Genomic DNA, 16,733 nt, shown 5'->3' on the forward strand with positions numbered 1-16,733 from the left:
GTGTGGGGGGGGAGATAGGTAAAAGAAATAAGTCTCCCTCAACCCAAATTTTTAGCTTCTTTTTCCAAGGGTGAGCTCAAGACTGTGGCCATTATCTACTTAAACATCAGAGCAAACTTTCAGTCAAATCCCAAGTCAAGTCAAACAACAGGGCATGGGGCACAAGTATCTTCCAATCTGGAGTTCCAACAGCATGTTCAGGGGCTAGTCTTTGGACGCTCTATAGTCAATTATAGTCAATCAAGGTTTGTTAAGAACCTACTAGGTGCCAGGTATTGTGCTAAGCCCAGAACAGGCAATTAGGTGGAATGACAGATAGAATACTGGACTTAGAATCTGGGTGACCTAGGTTTGAAACTTACCACAGGCATTTCATTTTGTTGTGTGCCCCTAAACAAGTCACCAATCCTCTCAATTATTTCTAAATTATCCTTTGTATATTTTGTCAGTAGGTCGTTGAACATATGTTGTCTCCCCCATTAGGCTATGAGCGCTTTGAGAACAGGAATTGTCTTTTCCCTTTATCACTCTCATCAAAGTGTCTGGCACATTTGAGGCACTTAGTAAATTTTTTACTGACTGATTTAACTAACTTATTTTAGCCTCAGTTTTCTCATCTGCAAAAAAGTACTTGCCTCCCAGGGTCATTGGAATGATCAAATGGGTTTGCACAGGTAAAGTGATTTCCAAACCTTAAAAAACTATAAAAATGCTATTATAATTATTATTAGTAGACTAAAATTCATCACCTCTGAGCAAAAGAAATCACTTCCAATCAGCATTTCTCTGTGGCACTGTACTGCTTCCTGTAGGGAGCCTAGTAACACAAACATTGGCCCCACCTATAGAAGGCTTCTAGTCTAAACCAACAAATCCCTCTAAATAATCCAGAAACATATATTCCATTAGAGTTGGAAGAGTTCTTGGGATAATTTAATTGAATTTAGTCTAATTCCTTAATTTCATTTCTGTTTAGGCTAGTTCCTTAATTTTTTCATTCATGAGAAAGATGAGGGCTGGAGAGGTCATGTGATTTGCCAGTGGTCAAGTCAAGCATCCAAGGATGCATGCACTCCCCTTTTTGTCCTCCATGGAACAGACCAGGCCAAACTCTCAGAGAGGTGAAATTTGTCCTTGATACCCTCCTCTCCATAGGCGCCCAATGGCACCATGCCTGCCTTCCCTGATCCTCACTCTCAGCTGTCTTCACTACTCAGGACTTGTTCCTGCCTTCTTCATCAATGGAATTTACCTGTTTCACTTCCAAAGGGTCTGAAGTGTCATTTATCTACTCCAGCAGAGACACAAACCACATTACTGAGTGAGTTATAGAATCCTAGTGCGTCAAAGCTGGAACATGCTTTGGAGATGATCTATTCTTTCATTGGATGGAGGCAGAAACTGAGGCGAAGAGAGGTTAAAGAACTTCCTCAAAGTTAACCAAATGGCTAGGGCTTTCCTGAGCTGGGGCTAGAACCCAGGTTTCTTAATTCTCACTCCAGTACTCTTTCTATTAAATAAGATATGTGTATTTTAATTTATTTTCTATATTTTTAAACTCTTACTTTCTGTTTTAGTGCCAGTTCTGAGACAGAAGAGCAGCAATGGCTAGGCTTAAGTGAGCTTAAGTGAATTACCCAGGGTCACACAGAGGAAAGGTCTAAAGGCTACCGTTGAACCCAGAATCCTCCCAATTTAACCTGGTGCTCTAACCACAGTACTCCCTAGCTGCCCGCACTGTGCTATCTCACAATATATGTGTATTTAAAAGATGGCTGTCCAGGGTCAAGGTACTTGCCTCTGAGGTTTGATTCTAGTAATAATACAAGTGGAAAAGACACATTTGAGCAGACAGAGGCCTTTTCAAACCCACTTCTTATTCTATACTTCCTATACACCCCACCTATGTCAACCCAGACACTGTTTTGAAAAGACACACGTTCAACCCAAGATGTATCATTCCTGCTTTGTGACTACATCTTGGTTTGCTTGCAGGGCATATTATACCCACACTGCCCACCACTGCATGTATCCCAGGCTCAAAGTCTTGCCTCCTGGCTAGATAGATAGAACACAGAAAAGTATTTGGTACTTTTGGGTCATGTGGCTGCTGTAACACACTGAGCTCCCTGGATCAAGGACCTCATACAAGGATTTTAGCTTCATCAATCCCAGGTTTACTCCAGCCTCCCACGTCAATTCCCAGAGAAAAAAGAAAAGAAATATCTTTTTTCTGTGCCCCAAGGCCACTGCTGGCACTGATAAAGAATTTCATATCCTTTCTTGGAAATGGGTCAAGGCTGTGGGAAGTGTGTGTGGATGTGGATGTGTGTGTTCTTGCATGCATGTGGGAAAGTGACAATGGTTCTCTTGTTTTCTCAAGCCCATTCTTGATAGCCAAACAAGGCAGGGGGAAGTTTCCCTCTTCGTTACACTGGGAAGCCCAGTGGTCATTTTAAATCGTATATGACCAAGACTGTCTTCAGACTTGATTCAAGACATGCTTATGAAAGGTGGGCAGCCAAGAGATCCTAGGAAAAATATGAAGACCAGGGGTGGCTTGTTCTAGCATTCATCAACAAGGTAGCTGGAGGGCTATCCCACCTGGACACAGTGAATAGTAAGAAATGAACAAAGCCACGGAACCCTGAGATCAAATGGATTCTAGGACAATTGAGGATTGAGGCAAAAGCCAAGAAAAGTGGAAGACTATCAAGTTAGGGGACAGCATCCTAGAGGTTAACCTCTCATTCTCAACTTGCAGCTGATGGCAGCTAGGTGATAATAAGCCCAAGGACTAGAAAGACAATGAATTAGACACTTAAAAGACCCAGGTTCAAGGGGAAGCTGGGTGGCTCAGTGGACTGAGAGCCAGGCCTAGAGATGGGAGGTCTTGGGTTCAAATCTAGCCTCAGACACTTCCCAGCTGTGTGACCCTGGGCAAGTCTCTTGACCCTCATTGCCTAGCCATTACCACTCTTCTGTCTTGGAGCCAATACACAGTAAGGGGGAAAAAAAAAAAGAAGACCCAGGTTCAAATCTTTCTTCAGACACGTACTAGCTATGTGATCTTAGGCAAATCTCTTCATCTCATTTATTCCTTATCTTGAAAATGAGAATAATAGTGATGCCAATTTGTATTATCATTGTATTATACATAATTGCATTATATATCTTGATATATTATTATATATAATATATAATTATATAATAATAAGTAATAAACAGGGTTGTGACTATGAAATAGGATAACACAGTGTTTTGCAAACCTTAATTTACTTCATAAATGTTAGCTTTTATTATTAGTTTTCTAGATGTCATAAATCGATATAATTGAATAATTGAAATGAATCAGTATAAATTGAGATGAAAATGTGAATGCCTTTGGGGAATAGTGGAAAAATTATATTAAACTTGGAATTGGGAGGGCTGTATTTCACTCAGTTCTGAGACTTACTAGATTATGTATCTCTGAAGGAAATATATGAATTAACTACCTCACAGTGGAGGTATTAGAAAAAAGTGCTAGGGAAGGACTTGAGATTTCTAGGTTTCAGGTGTTCCTAGGTTTGAGTTCACTGGGTTCTAGGTGCCTACTCTACTACAAAATCTACTTATGATCTTGGTCAAAGCAACTCTTCTGTCCATTTCCTCACCTATAACATGATGACCTCTAAAGGTTTCCAGACAGAAGATTGTAATTAGAGGATTGTTGCAAGCAAAAATACCTTCATAAAAATGAAGAATCAGATAAATTGAGCTCCACACACAAAGGTCAATATTAACGGAGAAGGGCCTTGACCATCCCACCAATACCAATTGTTGATCAATTTCATGGAGAAGCAGGGATTACAGGAACCCTGGGAAGAGAAGTGCTGCTCAGACCATGAACCTCACTGCCAGGCATGCCCCCACAGCCATGATCCCAGGGAGCAACCCCTGGGGAGATGGATTTGTCAGCTCTGCAGCTAAGGCAGCTTCCAACTTTTCAGTAACCAGAGAGACTGAAGACTCAGAAAAGAAAATCCTTGCCCCCTAATCTTCGGCACTTTCAAATGGTCCTATATTAGAAACAAATATAGTTTCAACAATGGAAATGGCATTAAAGAAGATGCAATTTTATCTGCTTTGCCACTGCACCCTAAAGACCACTAGGTTTTAAATGAAGAATTGAGGGAGTTTGACAGCAGATTGAAGTATATCATTTTTCACTTTATTTCCTTCAGGAAATTAAAAATAAGCGTCTTCCTTCAGAACAGGATGAATATGGAAATATGGGTTGTATGACAGTACATGAATAACCTATATCAAATTACTTACTATCTCAGGGAGTGTGAAGGAGAAGGAAGGATGGGAGAGAATTTGGAACTCAAATTGTTAGAAAAAGAATGCTAGAAATTGCTTTTACATGTTATTGGTAAATAAAAAAAAAAACATTACTGGGGGGCAGCTGGGTGACTCAGTGGATTGAGAGCCAGGCCTAGAGATGGGAAGTCCTGGGTTCAAATCTGACCTCAGACACTTTCTAGCTATGTGACCCTGGGCAAGTCACTTCACCCCCATTTGCCTAGCCCTTACTGCTCTTCTGCCTTGGAATCAACACACAGTATCAATTTCTAAGGATTTTAAAAAAGCACGTTACTGAAGAGTTTAAAAAAAAGATTACTGGGCTTTTAAAATCATCACACTTGCCGCTAAAGCTTCTTATTATATGTGTGATCTCCCCCTATTAGAATGTGAACTCCTTTAGAGAAAGGGCTGCCTTATTTTGTATTTGTGTATATAGTATACAATGTAGATTTTGTATAATTTGTAACCTTGGTGTTTAACATAGTGCTTTATATATAGTAAGTACTTAATAAATGCTTCTCTATTAATTCATTCATCAAAGCTATAATTTACTTCCCTGAAGAACTTGGCATCTGACTGCCAGGGTGAGTGACCAACCGGATCAGCCTGAGAAGAATGGAGCCTGGAGTGGAGGACTTTCCAGGAGATAAGAAAGGGTATGCTTAGTTTAAGACTATGGGCATCAGGAAGTAATGGTAAGATCCAGATAAAATTTGGACCAATGTCAATAAATACTTATTCAGGGGGCATCTGGGTGGCTCAGTGGATTGAGAGCCAGGCCCAGAGATGGGAGGTCCTGGATTCAAATTTGGCCTCAGACACCTCCTAGCTGTGTGACCCTGGGCAAGTCATTTAACCCCATTGCCTAGGCTTTACTGCTCTTCTACCTTTGAACTGATACTTAGCATTGATCCTAAGATAAGGGTTTAAAATCATTTGAGTGACTTTGGCTAATTTACTCACCCTTTCTGGGGCTTAGTTTCCTTGCATGTCAAATGAAAGGGTTGAACTAGATGACTTCTAAGATCCCTTCCAGCTCTAAATCAATGGTTGGATATTAAGTGCTCTGGGGTAAGGATGTTGGACAGGGTATACAACTTAAAGGACAATATAATGATCATCATGGAGGAGCTGCTGTTGGAGACACTCATTACCCAATGGAAATGCTGACTGATCAAAAGTAGGCACGTGATTGCCAAATTGCAGCTAAAGAGAGACTAAAGAGGAATAATGATCACCAATCCTGAGGTCTGCATCTGGTCAGAAGTTTTGTGATCATCAGGTCTTTGGGATTCGGGAGTTTTAGAAGGCTGATATGAGGAGCTCATTCTCCGAGCTTGGGAGACAGGGAGTAAGGATGGACAGGATCAAAGAATGTGGTCGCTTTATAGACATGGAAGCAATACCAGACAGTCCTTAGGCCCTCCATCAGGGTCTCACACTGACTTTTTGGGTCTCTAGGCCCCGGGGCACAGCCTAACCATTCCTTACCTTCAGCCAGGTGACCTGGGGTTGGGGGCGACCAGTGATCTTGCAGGAGAAGCGACCAGTCTGTCCCTCTCTCGCCACCACCCTGCTGAGCTTAGTAGCAAATCTTGGAGGGCTCTCTCCCCAGATGCTTGGCAGGTTATCAGTGGGGGCTGCCAGTCTGCCTCTGGAAGGCAATCAGGATAGAATTAATTCTGGCTTGCATTATAAAGCTATTGAGATTCCATCTCTCCCACTCCCATTTCCTTCTCAAGGCTCGGAATCTTCTCTCACGCCTAAGGAGTCCTATGGGGAAAGTCATGGAAACAGGACCTGTGAGTGGGTCCATTTGGAGTCTATGCTTTCTAGGATAACACCACCTTACTTTTGTCTTGGGTCTATTTCATGTGTGTGCAGATGTGTGAGCATGCTAGCTTTTTTTCTCATTTCACCTGGAGTTCAATGAGGGCAATGGCTAAATCAACAACTTAATCTGTCTCCTAGAAGAGAGACTAAAAGAAAATAGTTGTCTTATTGTGAAATGATACCCAGGTTAGGATCATTAATTAAATTGCAAATACTCAAGGCAGGTAGGTGGCATGGTGGATAGAACCAGGCTTGAAATCAGGAAGACTCATCTTCCTGAGTTAAAATCTGGCCTCAAACACTTACTAGCTGTGTGGCCCTGGCCAAGTCACTTAATGCTGCTTACCTCAGTTTCCTCATCTATAAAATGACCTGGAGAAGGAAATGGCAAACCACTCGAGTATCTCTGCCAAGAAAACCTTAAATGGGGTCACGAAGAGTTTAACACTACTAAAATGATTCAACTATCACAACCCTTCCTCCCTACTGAACTCTTATCCTGATTACTATACATACAATATCCCAAGTTTATTCTTTAAACCAACAAAGGAAGCATCTCCTGGTACCCCTCAGTCATTTCCCCATCTATTGACACTTCCTGGTACACTCACCCTAGGGCCTTGGCACCACTTGGCTCTCTATTCATCTTCAGGGAGTTTCCTGCAAATAAGAGATCAAGCAAGAAATGTTAAAGGGAAATAGTCCATCCTATAGACTGAACAAAGTTGGGAAAGGAGGTCCAACCACAAGAGCTAGAATTAATTCTTTGTCTATTTTGTGTTTGTGGCAATCTAACACCTGTCCCATAAATTAACCTAAATTCTATCTCTTCCTTGCTCCATAACTGAGCATTTTTACTGTCTATCCCCCAGAGATGCCTGGAGTTCTTTTTCTCCATCTCATGGTTTCTCTGGCTTCTTCAAGATCCAGTTAAAATCCTACCTTTTGTAAGAAACCTTTCCTAATCTCATTAATGCTAATCATCCACTTCATACCAGGTCAACACTAGACCATACTTTTATTCATTTGCACACGGTTTTTATGTTGTCTCTTTCCTTAATCTTTGAGCTCCTTGAGAGCTTGGGCCATCTTGAGCCTTTTTTTTTTTTTGCAACCCTGGTATTTGGCACAGTGCCTGGCATGTAATAAGTGTTTACTAACTAACAAATATTTATTAACTAATTAACTAGACTGGTATACACTTTAAAAAATCTCTAGTTTCCTTTGAAACCCAGATCCAATGCCAATTTCTCTAAGGGATCTTTTCTGATCAACACAACTACCATGTCTTCTCCCCTGGTTCCCTCCATCCCCTGCAAAAAATATCTTTTACCAATTTTATATATTTTCTGTGCATATTTAAATGCTTGCATACTGTCTCCTCCAAAGATATAATAAATTCCTTGAGGCGAGGGACTGCTTCACTTTTGTCCTTGAATCCTCAGTGCCTACTCTCCCCAGAGTACACTGCCTAGTACATAAGAAGTTCTTCATAAATATTTGCTGATTGCCTGACTGTTTAAGGTCAAAGTTGTGGGGGTATAGGATTGGGAATAGAAGACAGAGAAATATGTAGCTCTCTACATGAGTTCTGACTGTCATCAATTAATGTGAAAAGTTATACTTGACTTCCATTGAGGGAAAACGAACTCTCTCTGTATCTCTGTCTCTGTCTCTGTGTGACTCTGTCTGTCTCTCTGTGTGTCTGTCTCTGTCAGTGTTTCTGACTCTGTCTCTCTGACTGTCTCTGTCTCTCTGACTCTGTGTCTGTGTGTCTGTCTCCACTTCTCTGTGTCTCTCTCTGTCTCCATATCTCTCTTTGTCTCAGTCTCTCTCTGTGTCTTTGTCTCCCTCTCTAAGGCAAATGTATCTGAAGATGGTAAGTGGAAGAGAGAGAGTCACAGGAGGCATTTAGAGAGAAGAGGAAACTGCTGCAATAGGTTTCCTCAGAGTCAAAATGCAAAGCATGGGGAGTGAGTGGTGATAGCATCAAGTAGAAGTCTGATAGAATCTTCTGTCTGGGGACTGGCCCCCTTTCCAAACTCTTTGATCCTATTAGCTGTAGGTTCAGTATAACTCTGCCAACCTTGGCTCTTTGGATTTAAAAGAGCTCTGTTGTTTTTTTTAATTAAAGTTAGTTTTGTTTTTTCCCATTTACAAATACAATTTTTGGCATTTTTTTTCTATTCTCTTCCTCCCTCTCCACTCCCTGAGATGGTAAAGTAATTTGCTGTTGGCTATACAGGTGCTATTATATAAAGTATTTCTATATTCGTCATGCTGTGGAAGAAGATGTGTTAAAGAAAACACATGAAAATAAAGAGAAGAATGGTCTGCTTCCATCTGCATTCAGACTCCATCAGTTTATTTTCTGTAGGTTGAGAGCATTTTTCATCATAAGATCTTTAGGGCCATGTTGGATCATAGTTTTGGCGAGAGTAGCGAAGTTCTTCACAGTTGTTCAGCACACATGACTGCTCTTGGTATGTTTGATGTTCTCCTGGTTTTGCTCACTTCACTCTGCATCTCGTCATGTAGATCTTTCCAGGTTTCACTGAAATCGTTCTGCTCATCATTTCTTCTTCTTTTTCCATCTTATTATATTTTACCCAATTATGCATAGAGAGAATTGGTAACATTTGTTTCCTGATATTTTGTGATCCAAATGGAAAAACGCTCTGTTTTAGAAGTTCCCTGAATGATCTTTGTTTCTGCTGTTGTCCTAACTTGATGAGCCATCTTGGTCTCTCCCAGTGGTCTGGTCTTTATGCTGTGGTTTATCACTCTCTCGTCTCGAACCTGAATCCCTGATAATTAGTAGCAGTCCTCTCCTACTACTCCAATGCGCTTTCCACTCCACTGAGGGCTAGCCACTATTACTAATTTATGTCCATTTTTAAAGTTTGTCTTTTAATACTACACTGAATATACTCCCCTTATAATGAAGAAAAACAGCTAAGAAAAAACTGACATAACAAGTATGAATATTGTATGTAGCAAAAGTTCCTCTAGCCTTTTATCTCTTCACCAAATATATCTGACCAACTGCTAAACTAGAGAGGTGGCTTATTGAAGTCCTGCATATATGAAGAACCTTCAGTGTTTGCCATTTTAGAACTCACAGACTAAACTCCTCTTGCCCTCTTTGAAGGAGCCCCGTAATTTGGACCTCCACTCTTCATTTGGCCAAATCCCTTTGACTAACAAAATACAATAGTTGAAATTTGGAATAGGAACTGTATCAGTGAGTTCATTAATATAGATGAGCTCTTCATTTAACCATGCTGGTTGAAATATTCTCTTCTTAGAGATTTGCTTAGAACATTGAAAGGCTAAATGATATGTCCAAAGTCACACAGCCAGTACCTTGGACTCAAGACCGTCTAGCTCTGAGGTCAATTCTCTACTCACTATCACAATGCCTCTTTTTAAAGAAGAAAAACTTACTTAAGAGGAAGATACTACACAAAAAGGGTGATAGAAGAGAGAACAAAGATACACAGGCACCACTAAGGTCCTCTTCCAATGCCTGATCATGGATTAGAGAAGACCCTGAGTAGGGAAAAAATACCCCGTAACACAAGTAAAAAGCTTTTAAGTGTGAAATGTGTACACTCGTGGGTAGAAACCCATGATTGAGAGAAATCATGATGAATAGTATGTGGGAAAGGATCAAGGGAGGGGCAAATAATTGCAACTGGCATTTATTTAGCCTTTTAGGGTTTGCAAAGGGCAGCTGTGCCAGGCCTGGAATCAGGAAACTCATCTTCTTGAGTACAAATCTGGCCTCTGTGTGATCTTGGGCAAGTCACTTAACTCTGTCTTAGTTCTTCATTTGTAAAATGAGCTAGAGAAGGAAATTGCAAACCACTTTGCCAAGAAAACCCCAAATGGTGTCACTAAGCATCAGACACAACTAACATGAATGAACCACAAAGGTTTATAAAGCACATTAAACATCACTTTTGAACTTTATGACCTTATGAAGTAGGGCTCTAGGTGTTATCATTCTCACTTAACAGAGAAGGAAGCTACCAAAGTAATTTTCCTTCAGCACAAGTCTGATCAAGTCTCCCCTTCGCAGAACCAAGTCTGGATTATTTTAAGGATCAAATATTAACATCTCTGTTTGACAATGAAATCTCTTACTTCCCTGGCACACTCTACCAACACTCCATCTACCCATCGTAGTGCCTCTTGTAACATTTGTCCCTCATGCTATAATTTACTTCTCCCTCATCTCCAACTTTTTGAATCTTGGTTTCCCCTTCAAGACTTTTTCAAGCACCATCTTTTAAATAAAGCCTTTCAGATTCAGACTGCAGTAAGCAGAGCCAAGAAAATAACATACCGCATCGTAAGGGGAAGGAACCTCCCTCACCGCTACATAAATCAAAAGTGGCTATAGAACAAATACAGCATGGGATCACAGATATAAGAACTTCTCAAACTACTTCTTTGCAGAGGTGGCAAGTTCACAGGGTTTACACATATTGGCACAGACTTTTTCTATGTACTGATCTCTTACACAGATTTTCCCTTTTTTGGCATTTAAAAATACTATTTGTTAAATGCGATGCTTCTTTGGGAGAGGGAAGGAAAGTAATAATGGAGCAAATTAGGATGATTTTAAAAGGGACAAATAAAAACCAAAAAAACTAAAAAATGGGAAAACTTTCAATAAAAACCTTACCTCAATGTGAAAATAACAATATGTATCTACAATGAAGTATCAGCATTATTTTTAGTGATCACTGGAAACCTCCCCAATAAGATCGTGAGCAAATCCAAGATGACCATTTCCACTATAATTTCACCCAGTGCTATCAGAAAGTGAATAAATGAGGCAATATTTTACATATAACATAAATGAATAAAATATAAAAAATGGCAAGTTTATATCTATTATATATCTATATTATATCTATTTTGAAATGATGATTTAATTAACTCCAGAGAATCAACTCCAAAAAGGACCATAATTTTAGAGTAGTCATTGACAAAAGCCACCAAAAACTAACTTTTCTATACATTATTAACAAAACCCAGGAAGAAGAAATTGAAACTTAAATTCAATTTAACATATCCACAAAATAAATTAAGTATTTATAAATCAATCCAATAAGACACACATATAGGTTATGTGATTATAATGACAAAATATTTAATAGAAATAAAGGGCCTAAACAAATACTCAAAATTCATGTCTATATAGTAAAAAATCCTGAGACAACACAAATCACTCCTTTAGTTCTATACCAGTTTCCTAAGGGGTTTGTTACTTTAGAGAATTTGCCAAAATAACAATAAAATCCTTTTGGAAGTTGAAAGACAAAAAGTATAAAGGAATAGAATTTTTAAGGATCTATCATGTCTCAAACTATGTAACAAAGGAATAATTATCCAAACTATGTACTAAATAAATAATAAAATGTAGATCAATGGAACAGACTAGATGTCTAGAAACAAAAACCTACAGAGGCCCTGGGTTTGATAAGCCCAAGAACAGAAACTACTCGGTGAGAGACTCCACATTCTACAAGAACTGCTGGGAAAACAGGAAAGTAGCTTGGCTAAAAAACAAATGAAAGTTTTAGGATATAATGAACTGTAACAAATTCCAAATGCATTATCAATCTAAAATGTAAAATGTCAAGGCAAAAAAGAGAAGAGAAAGTTTTAGCTTTTACAATTTGGAGGGGAGAAGGGAGCCGCGATCATACAGAATGGAAGAAATCATAAGACAAAAATACTCAGTGACATAAAATTAAAATGGTTTTGTACAAATAAAATCAATGCAACTAAAACCACAGAAAAGAAATGGACTTTGAATTTTTTTCATTAGGTCTAATATTACTTGTTGCATGAAATGGCCCCTTGGGAGAGGAGAGAGATGAATATTGGGGGAAACAATAGTAATGCAAAAAAAAACCCACCTCAAAACTACATTAAAAATCATTTTAAAAAGAAAAAGAATCAATAAAATAGGAGCTATTGATGTTAAAAACTCCAAAAGCCTAAAATTCAAAATACCTAGAATTTTTTAAGTGTGCCATCTAACATTTATAGGGAACTCACAAAAATAAAAAAGATTTAGTGCTATTTCTTAAAAGACAAGTATTAAAGGAGATAAACACGTTTGAAAAGTGTGCAAATAGAAATTTGATACACCTGAACTACATTTACCCAGCATCCTTTTAAGTTACATCCAGACACTGGGGAGATAAATTTTGCTGAAATCCATGCTGTGAGGCTTTTTGGGCTTTTGCTCTGGTAAAGCATCGCAGGTGTGGGTCTTTGGCTCTGTGCTTTGCTCACTCAGCTGAATTAACCCCATTATCAGTTTGTTATTAAAATCTATAAATTTAAATACTTGGAGTATGAATTCATTTTTACTTTCACAAAAGGAAAAAAGATGCAATCAATAACAAAATGAAAAAAATGTTCAAATCAGTAATAACTTGAGAAATGTAAACCAAAATAACTCTGGTTTTACCTCATGGCTATCAAAATGCTAAAAAATGAGAAAATGAATTGCTAAAAGGACTGCGAGAAGGCACTTACATTCACAGTTGGCAATACTACCAATTGATTAAAATGCTCTACAAAAGAGTCATATATGCAACTGAAGTTACTAGATTTTTTATACCATTTGAGTTAGAGATCTCACTACTAGCATTTATCTTTAGAAGATTAGTGACTACAAGAAAATGAACATGTGAACAGAAATGTTGAGATTAGCATTATTTGTGAAAAAACTAAGAAACAAATTATGTGCCCAGTGCCTGAGGGATGACTGAACAAATCATGGTATACTGACAGAATTCCTTAAGGCACTGTAAAGAATGATAAATAATGAGAACTCAGAGAAACTTGGGAAGACTTGTATGAAGTAATTCAAGTGAAAAAAGCAGAGCCAAGAAAAAAAGTTTTCATGTTCATTGGGAAGAGCCTGTTGTATTAAGAAAAATATATTAAAATTATGTGTGTATATATATTATATATATATATATAATTAAAAGAGGTAACCATAGGAAGAAATAGGTTGAGAGAGAAAGAACAAATGGGCTAATGTTAAGGAAAAGAAACAGAAGAAAACTAATAGAGGTATATGGCAGGAGAAGAAAAAAGGCAGAAAAGAAAGAAAGTAAGAGAATTTATTGCAAAAGGGTAGAAAGAAGATCTACAGTATTGTAGAATTATGATCTTAGAAGTTCTTCCCATGGCCCTACTCTCCAACCATCTCCGTTTACCCATTAACTTAGATTCCATTCTCACATTGATAGTTAGGCTTGGGGGCTTGTCTTCATACAATTTCCTCCAGCCCCCTTCATGCCCATGCAGGGGTACTCTTCCTCATCTCCATTTTCCAGCATGCCTGTATGTATTGGTGTCCCCCATTAGAGTGTAAGCTCCTTGAGAGCAGAGACTGCCTTGCTTGCCTGTATTTGTATACCTGGCTCTTAGCATAGTGCCTGGCATGTCATGAGTACTTAAACTACCTACCTACCTTTCTACCTACCTACCTTTCTATCTATCTACCTACCTACCCACCTTCAGTCTATCATCCATGCTTTTTTTCTTTTTTAATTACTCTTTTCAATCCTTCTCCCTGCATAGGAAGAAGGCAAGGATGAAGGGACAGGTCAGTCAAGGAATAGGCTGGGATATTCTCCCAAACCCAGAGAGGTGGCAAGAAGAGAACGTATCTCTGGAACACTAAATGGGGAGGGGGCACACAATAGGCACATGGAAATAATTTGCTGGTAACTCATAGAAGATTGATGACAGAGATCTCCTCATACATTACCAAGAGATGGTGAGTATGGGAGGGGTGGGTTGTATGTTGTTCCAGACATCTTCATTGGGAAGTTTGGAGCTGTGGGACCACGTAGAAAAGGAAGTTTAAGAATAACAAGCACCAGTTCTTTGAGTAGTTAAAAAAAATCCAAATCCCTTGGAGATTTGTTCCCATATGGGCAAGTTAGAGTGCCAGCAGCCTGGGAAAAGTGGAAAGTGCCATCTGCTGGATGAGAGTTAAATCACTGAGAAGACACGGAAACAGATCAAGAATGGATGGAGAGAAAGCAGATCATGGTGGTCTGAAAAACCTTACAAGTTAAAGAATGAGGCCTCCTATCTAGCTATGGAGTGAGGATATGGATCCATATGTAGATCCCAGGATGTTTTCTACAGTTAAAAAAAAAAGTGATAGTTATATTCTTTGCCAAGATTATTAAATTATTGTTTACTATATAGCAGAGCTACATATACTATGTAGTAATAACATTATATATAACTATTCTATTATTATATGCTAGAGTAATGATAATAGAAATATACTACTACTAATAAAAAACTGCAAAAACACACAGTAATAATATGTAGTGACTTAATAGAGAGAAAGATGGAACCCAAGAAAACCTGGGTTTAGATCCTACCTCTAACATAAACCGATTGTGAGATGCTGAGCAAGTCACATAATTTCTCAGGGCCCCAAGCAGAATAGTTATTGATCTGCGTTGGTGGGTAAATTTCCTCACTAGGAGTTCCCTGTACTAAGGAAGTCAAAGGTTCAACCATGTTTCTGTTGTTGAGTCTTGTTCGACTGTGCATCCATTTGGGGTTTTCTTGGCAAGGATACTGGAGTGGTTTGCCATTTATTTCTTTGGCTCATTTTATAAATGAGGAAATGGAGGCAAACAGAATTAGGTGACTTGCCAGAATGCTGGAACGCTTGCCCTCTTCCTTGCATGCCAATACCGACAGGCACACCTGCCAGAATCAGAGAGGGAATTCTGATAGACTTGGTGTTCCTGACTTCACCAATGATCTCTCCTCCATTATTTTCCACTGCGTAGATGAGGTTGAACAATGAGGATTAAATGAGGCAAGTTTCTATGAGATCTCAGGTTGTGACCTGACAATAAAAGAGCTGAAAGAGAAGTTCTTCTGAGCAACAACTATGCCCCTTCTTAGCAAAGTAGACGACATTCATGAGATGTGACCTGCTTGAAGATTTTCGTCAGAACTTCAAGGAACCTCTTCTGGCCTTTCTGTTAAATAAGGCCTTGATGGAAGCAGCAAAAATTGCAGATGAGGACAACAGCAAAGCTGCCATGTATGGGGCTATTGCTGAATTCCCCCAGATCGACAGGGACAGATTAGCTTTCCTTATGATACACTTGCAAAGACTTGCTCAAAGCTCCAGCACTAAAATGGATGCTTCCAATCTGGCTGATGTCTTTGGTCCTACCAGAGTTGCTCACGCAGTGCCCAAATGTCAGTCAAAGGTGGTAGAATGCCTGCTTCCTCTGCCACTGGAATGCTGGAGTCTATTCTTTTGACCCAATGCATGGCATCGAAAATTCTAATGCCTTTTCTACACTCTAGACACCTGATGTCAAAGTGAGTGTATTAGGGCCTCGGAACACACCTGAGCAGCAAATCATCAAGACTCCTTCACCCAGTTCACTGTCCCAGAGAGTTTGTCCCACTATCAGTAAGAAAACTCCTAAGTTTGGAAACGAAAGTGAGTCTGGGACATCAAAGCAACTTTTCTGCCTCTCTAATGCTCACGTGAAGCCACTCTATCCTCATTTCTTCCCTGGAATTTTCATACTGCAAGAAAACCTATACTTATATTCCATGTTTTATGGCCTCTTATATTCACTACTATTTTCATTTTCCAGGCTTTTGATAAAAACAAAACAAACAACAAGCAAGTGTCCAGAGCTGGATTTGAACTCAAGTCTTCCTGACTCCAGACCCATTCACTGCCCTACCCTCCATTCCCCAACACAAACACAACAAAACAAAACACACACATTAGAAAGGACATAGGATTTCAAGTCAGAGAAATCCTGGTTCTGTCACTCAATGCATCATTCTTTATTTGGGGACTCAGTTTCCTCAAGCAGAAATAAGGGGGTCATATGAGATGACCTCTGTGGACCCTTCCTGCTCTAAATCCATAGTTCTAGGAGCCAAAAGCATATGCGGTAACCTCTCTGATCAGGACATGAGAGAAATCAGGCAGCTGGTTTAATAAAAGTCAGACCCAGGACCTAAAAATATCAGTCAGCATGGCTATTAAAAATGAGGATTTGATCCAGGAACACATTTCAATGTCAGGAACTTCACTATTATTAGTCAAAGAAAGATGGCAGGAATAGGAAGGCATGTCAAGGCCTGGTCTCCTTCTTTAGTAAGCTACAGGTGGAGTACGTTTCAGCTCTCCCTTTCCTGAGGAGATTAACTTGCATCTTTGAAGAGAGTATCCCCCCAAAAGGTGAAGTCTGAGGCTTTGCATTGAGAGAATTCAGCCCTTTGTTTGGCTTGGATTAGCCTGTCAAGGAGCCTGTTTCTTTCTCACCTCTCACTGAACTTGATCAACTCCTTTTAGCTCTAGCTAACCCTTGCAAAGTGAGGATTTATTTCCTGATGGCTTATTCCTCAAGGTGCCACTATAAAAAGGAAATGGTTGGGTACAGGGAAAGTGTTTTGGCTCCTGAGTCAGAAAACCTAGCTATATATCCCATCTCTGATCT

General features: G+C 39.3%; 1 protein-coding gene and 1 pseudogene across 10 annotated transcripts in view; one reads left to right on the forward strand and one right to left on the reverse strand.

Annotated features, from left to right (window-relative positions):
• The window catches only part of MYLK (myosin light chain kinase), a 475,306-nt gene that overhangs the window by 204,609 nt on the left and 253,964 nt on the right, over positions 1–16,733 (reverse strand). For all 10 annotated transcript variants that reach the window (XM_056793546.1, XM_016433505.2, XM_007493805.3 and 7 more), the window contains 2 exons: positions 6,795–6,843; positions 5,842–6,004 (listed from right to left, as the gene is read on the reverse strand). In XM_056793546.1, the coding sequence (XP_056649524.1) occupies positions 5,842–6,004; positions 6,795–6,843 (212 nt within the window). The remainder of the gene's footprint in view (positions 1–5,841; positions 6,005–6,794; positions 6,844–16,733) is intronic.
• Positions 8,597–15,766, forward strand: LOC107652251 (rac GTPase-activating protein 1-like; annotated as a pseudogene).

This window comes from Monodelphis domestica, chromosome 4 (assembly GCF_027887165.1).
Source record: "Monodelphis domestica isolate mMonDom1 chromosome 4, mMonDom1.pri, whole genome shotgun sequence".
Taxonomy (NCBI): domain Eukaryota; kingdom Metazoa; phylum Chordata; class Mammalia; order Didelphimorphia; family Didelphidae; genus Monodelphis; species Monodelphis domestica.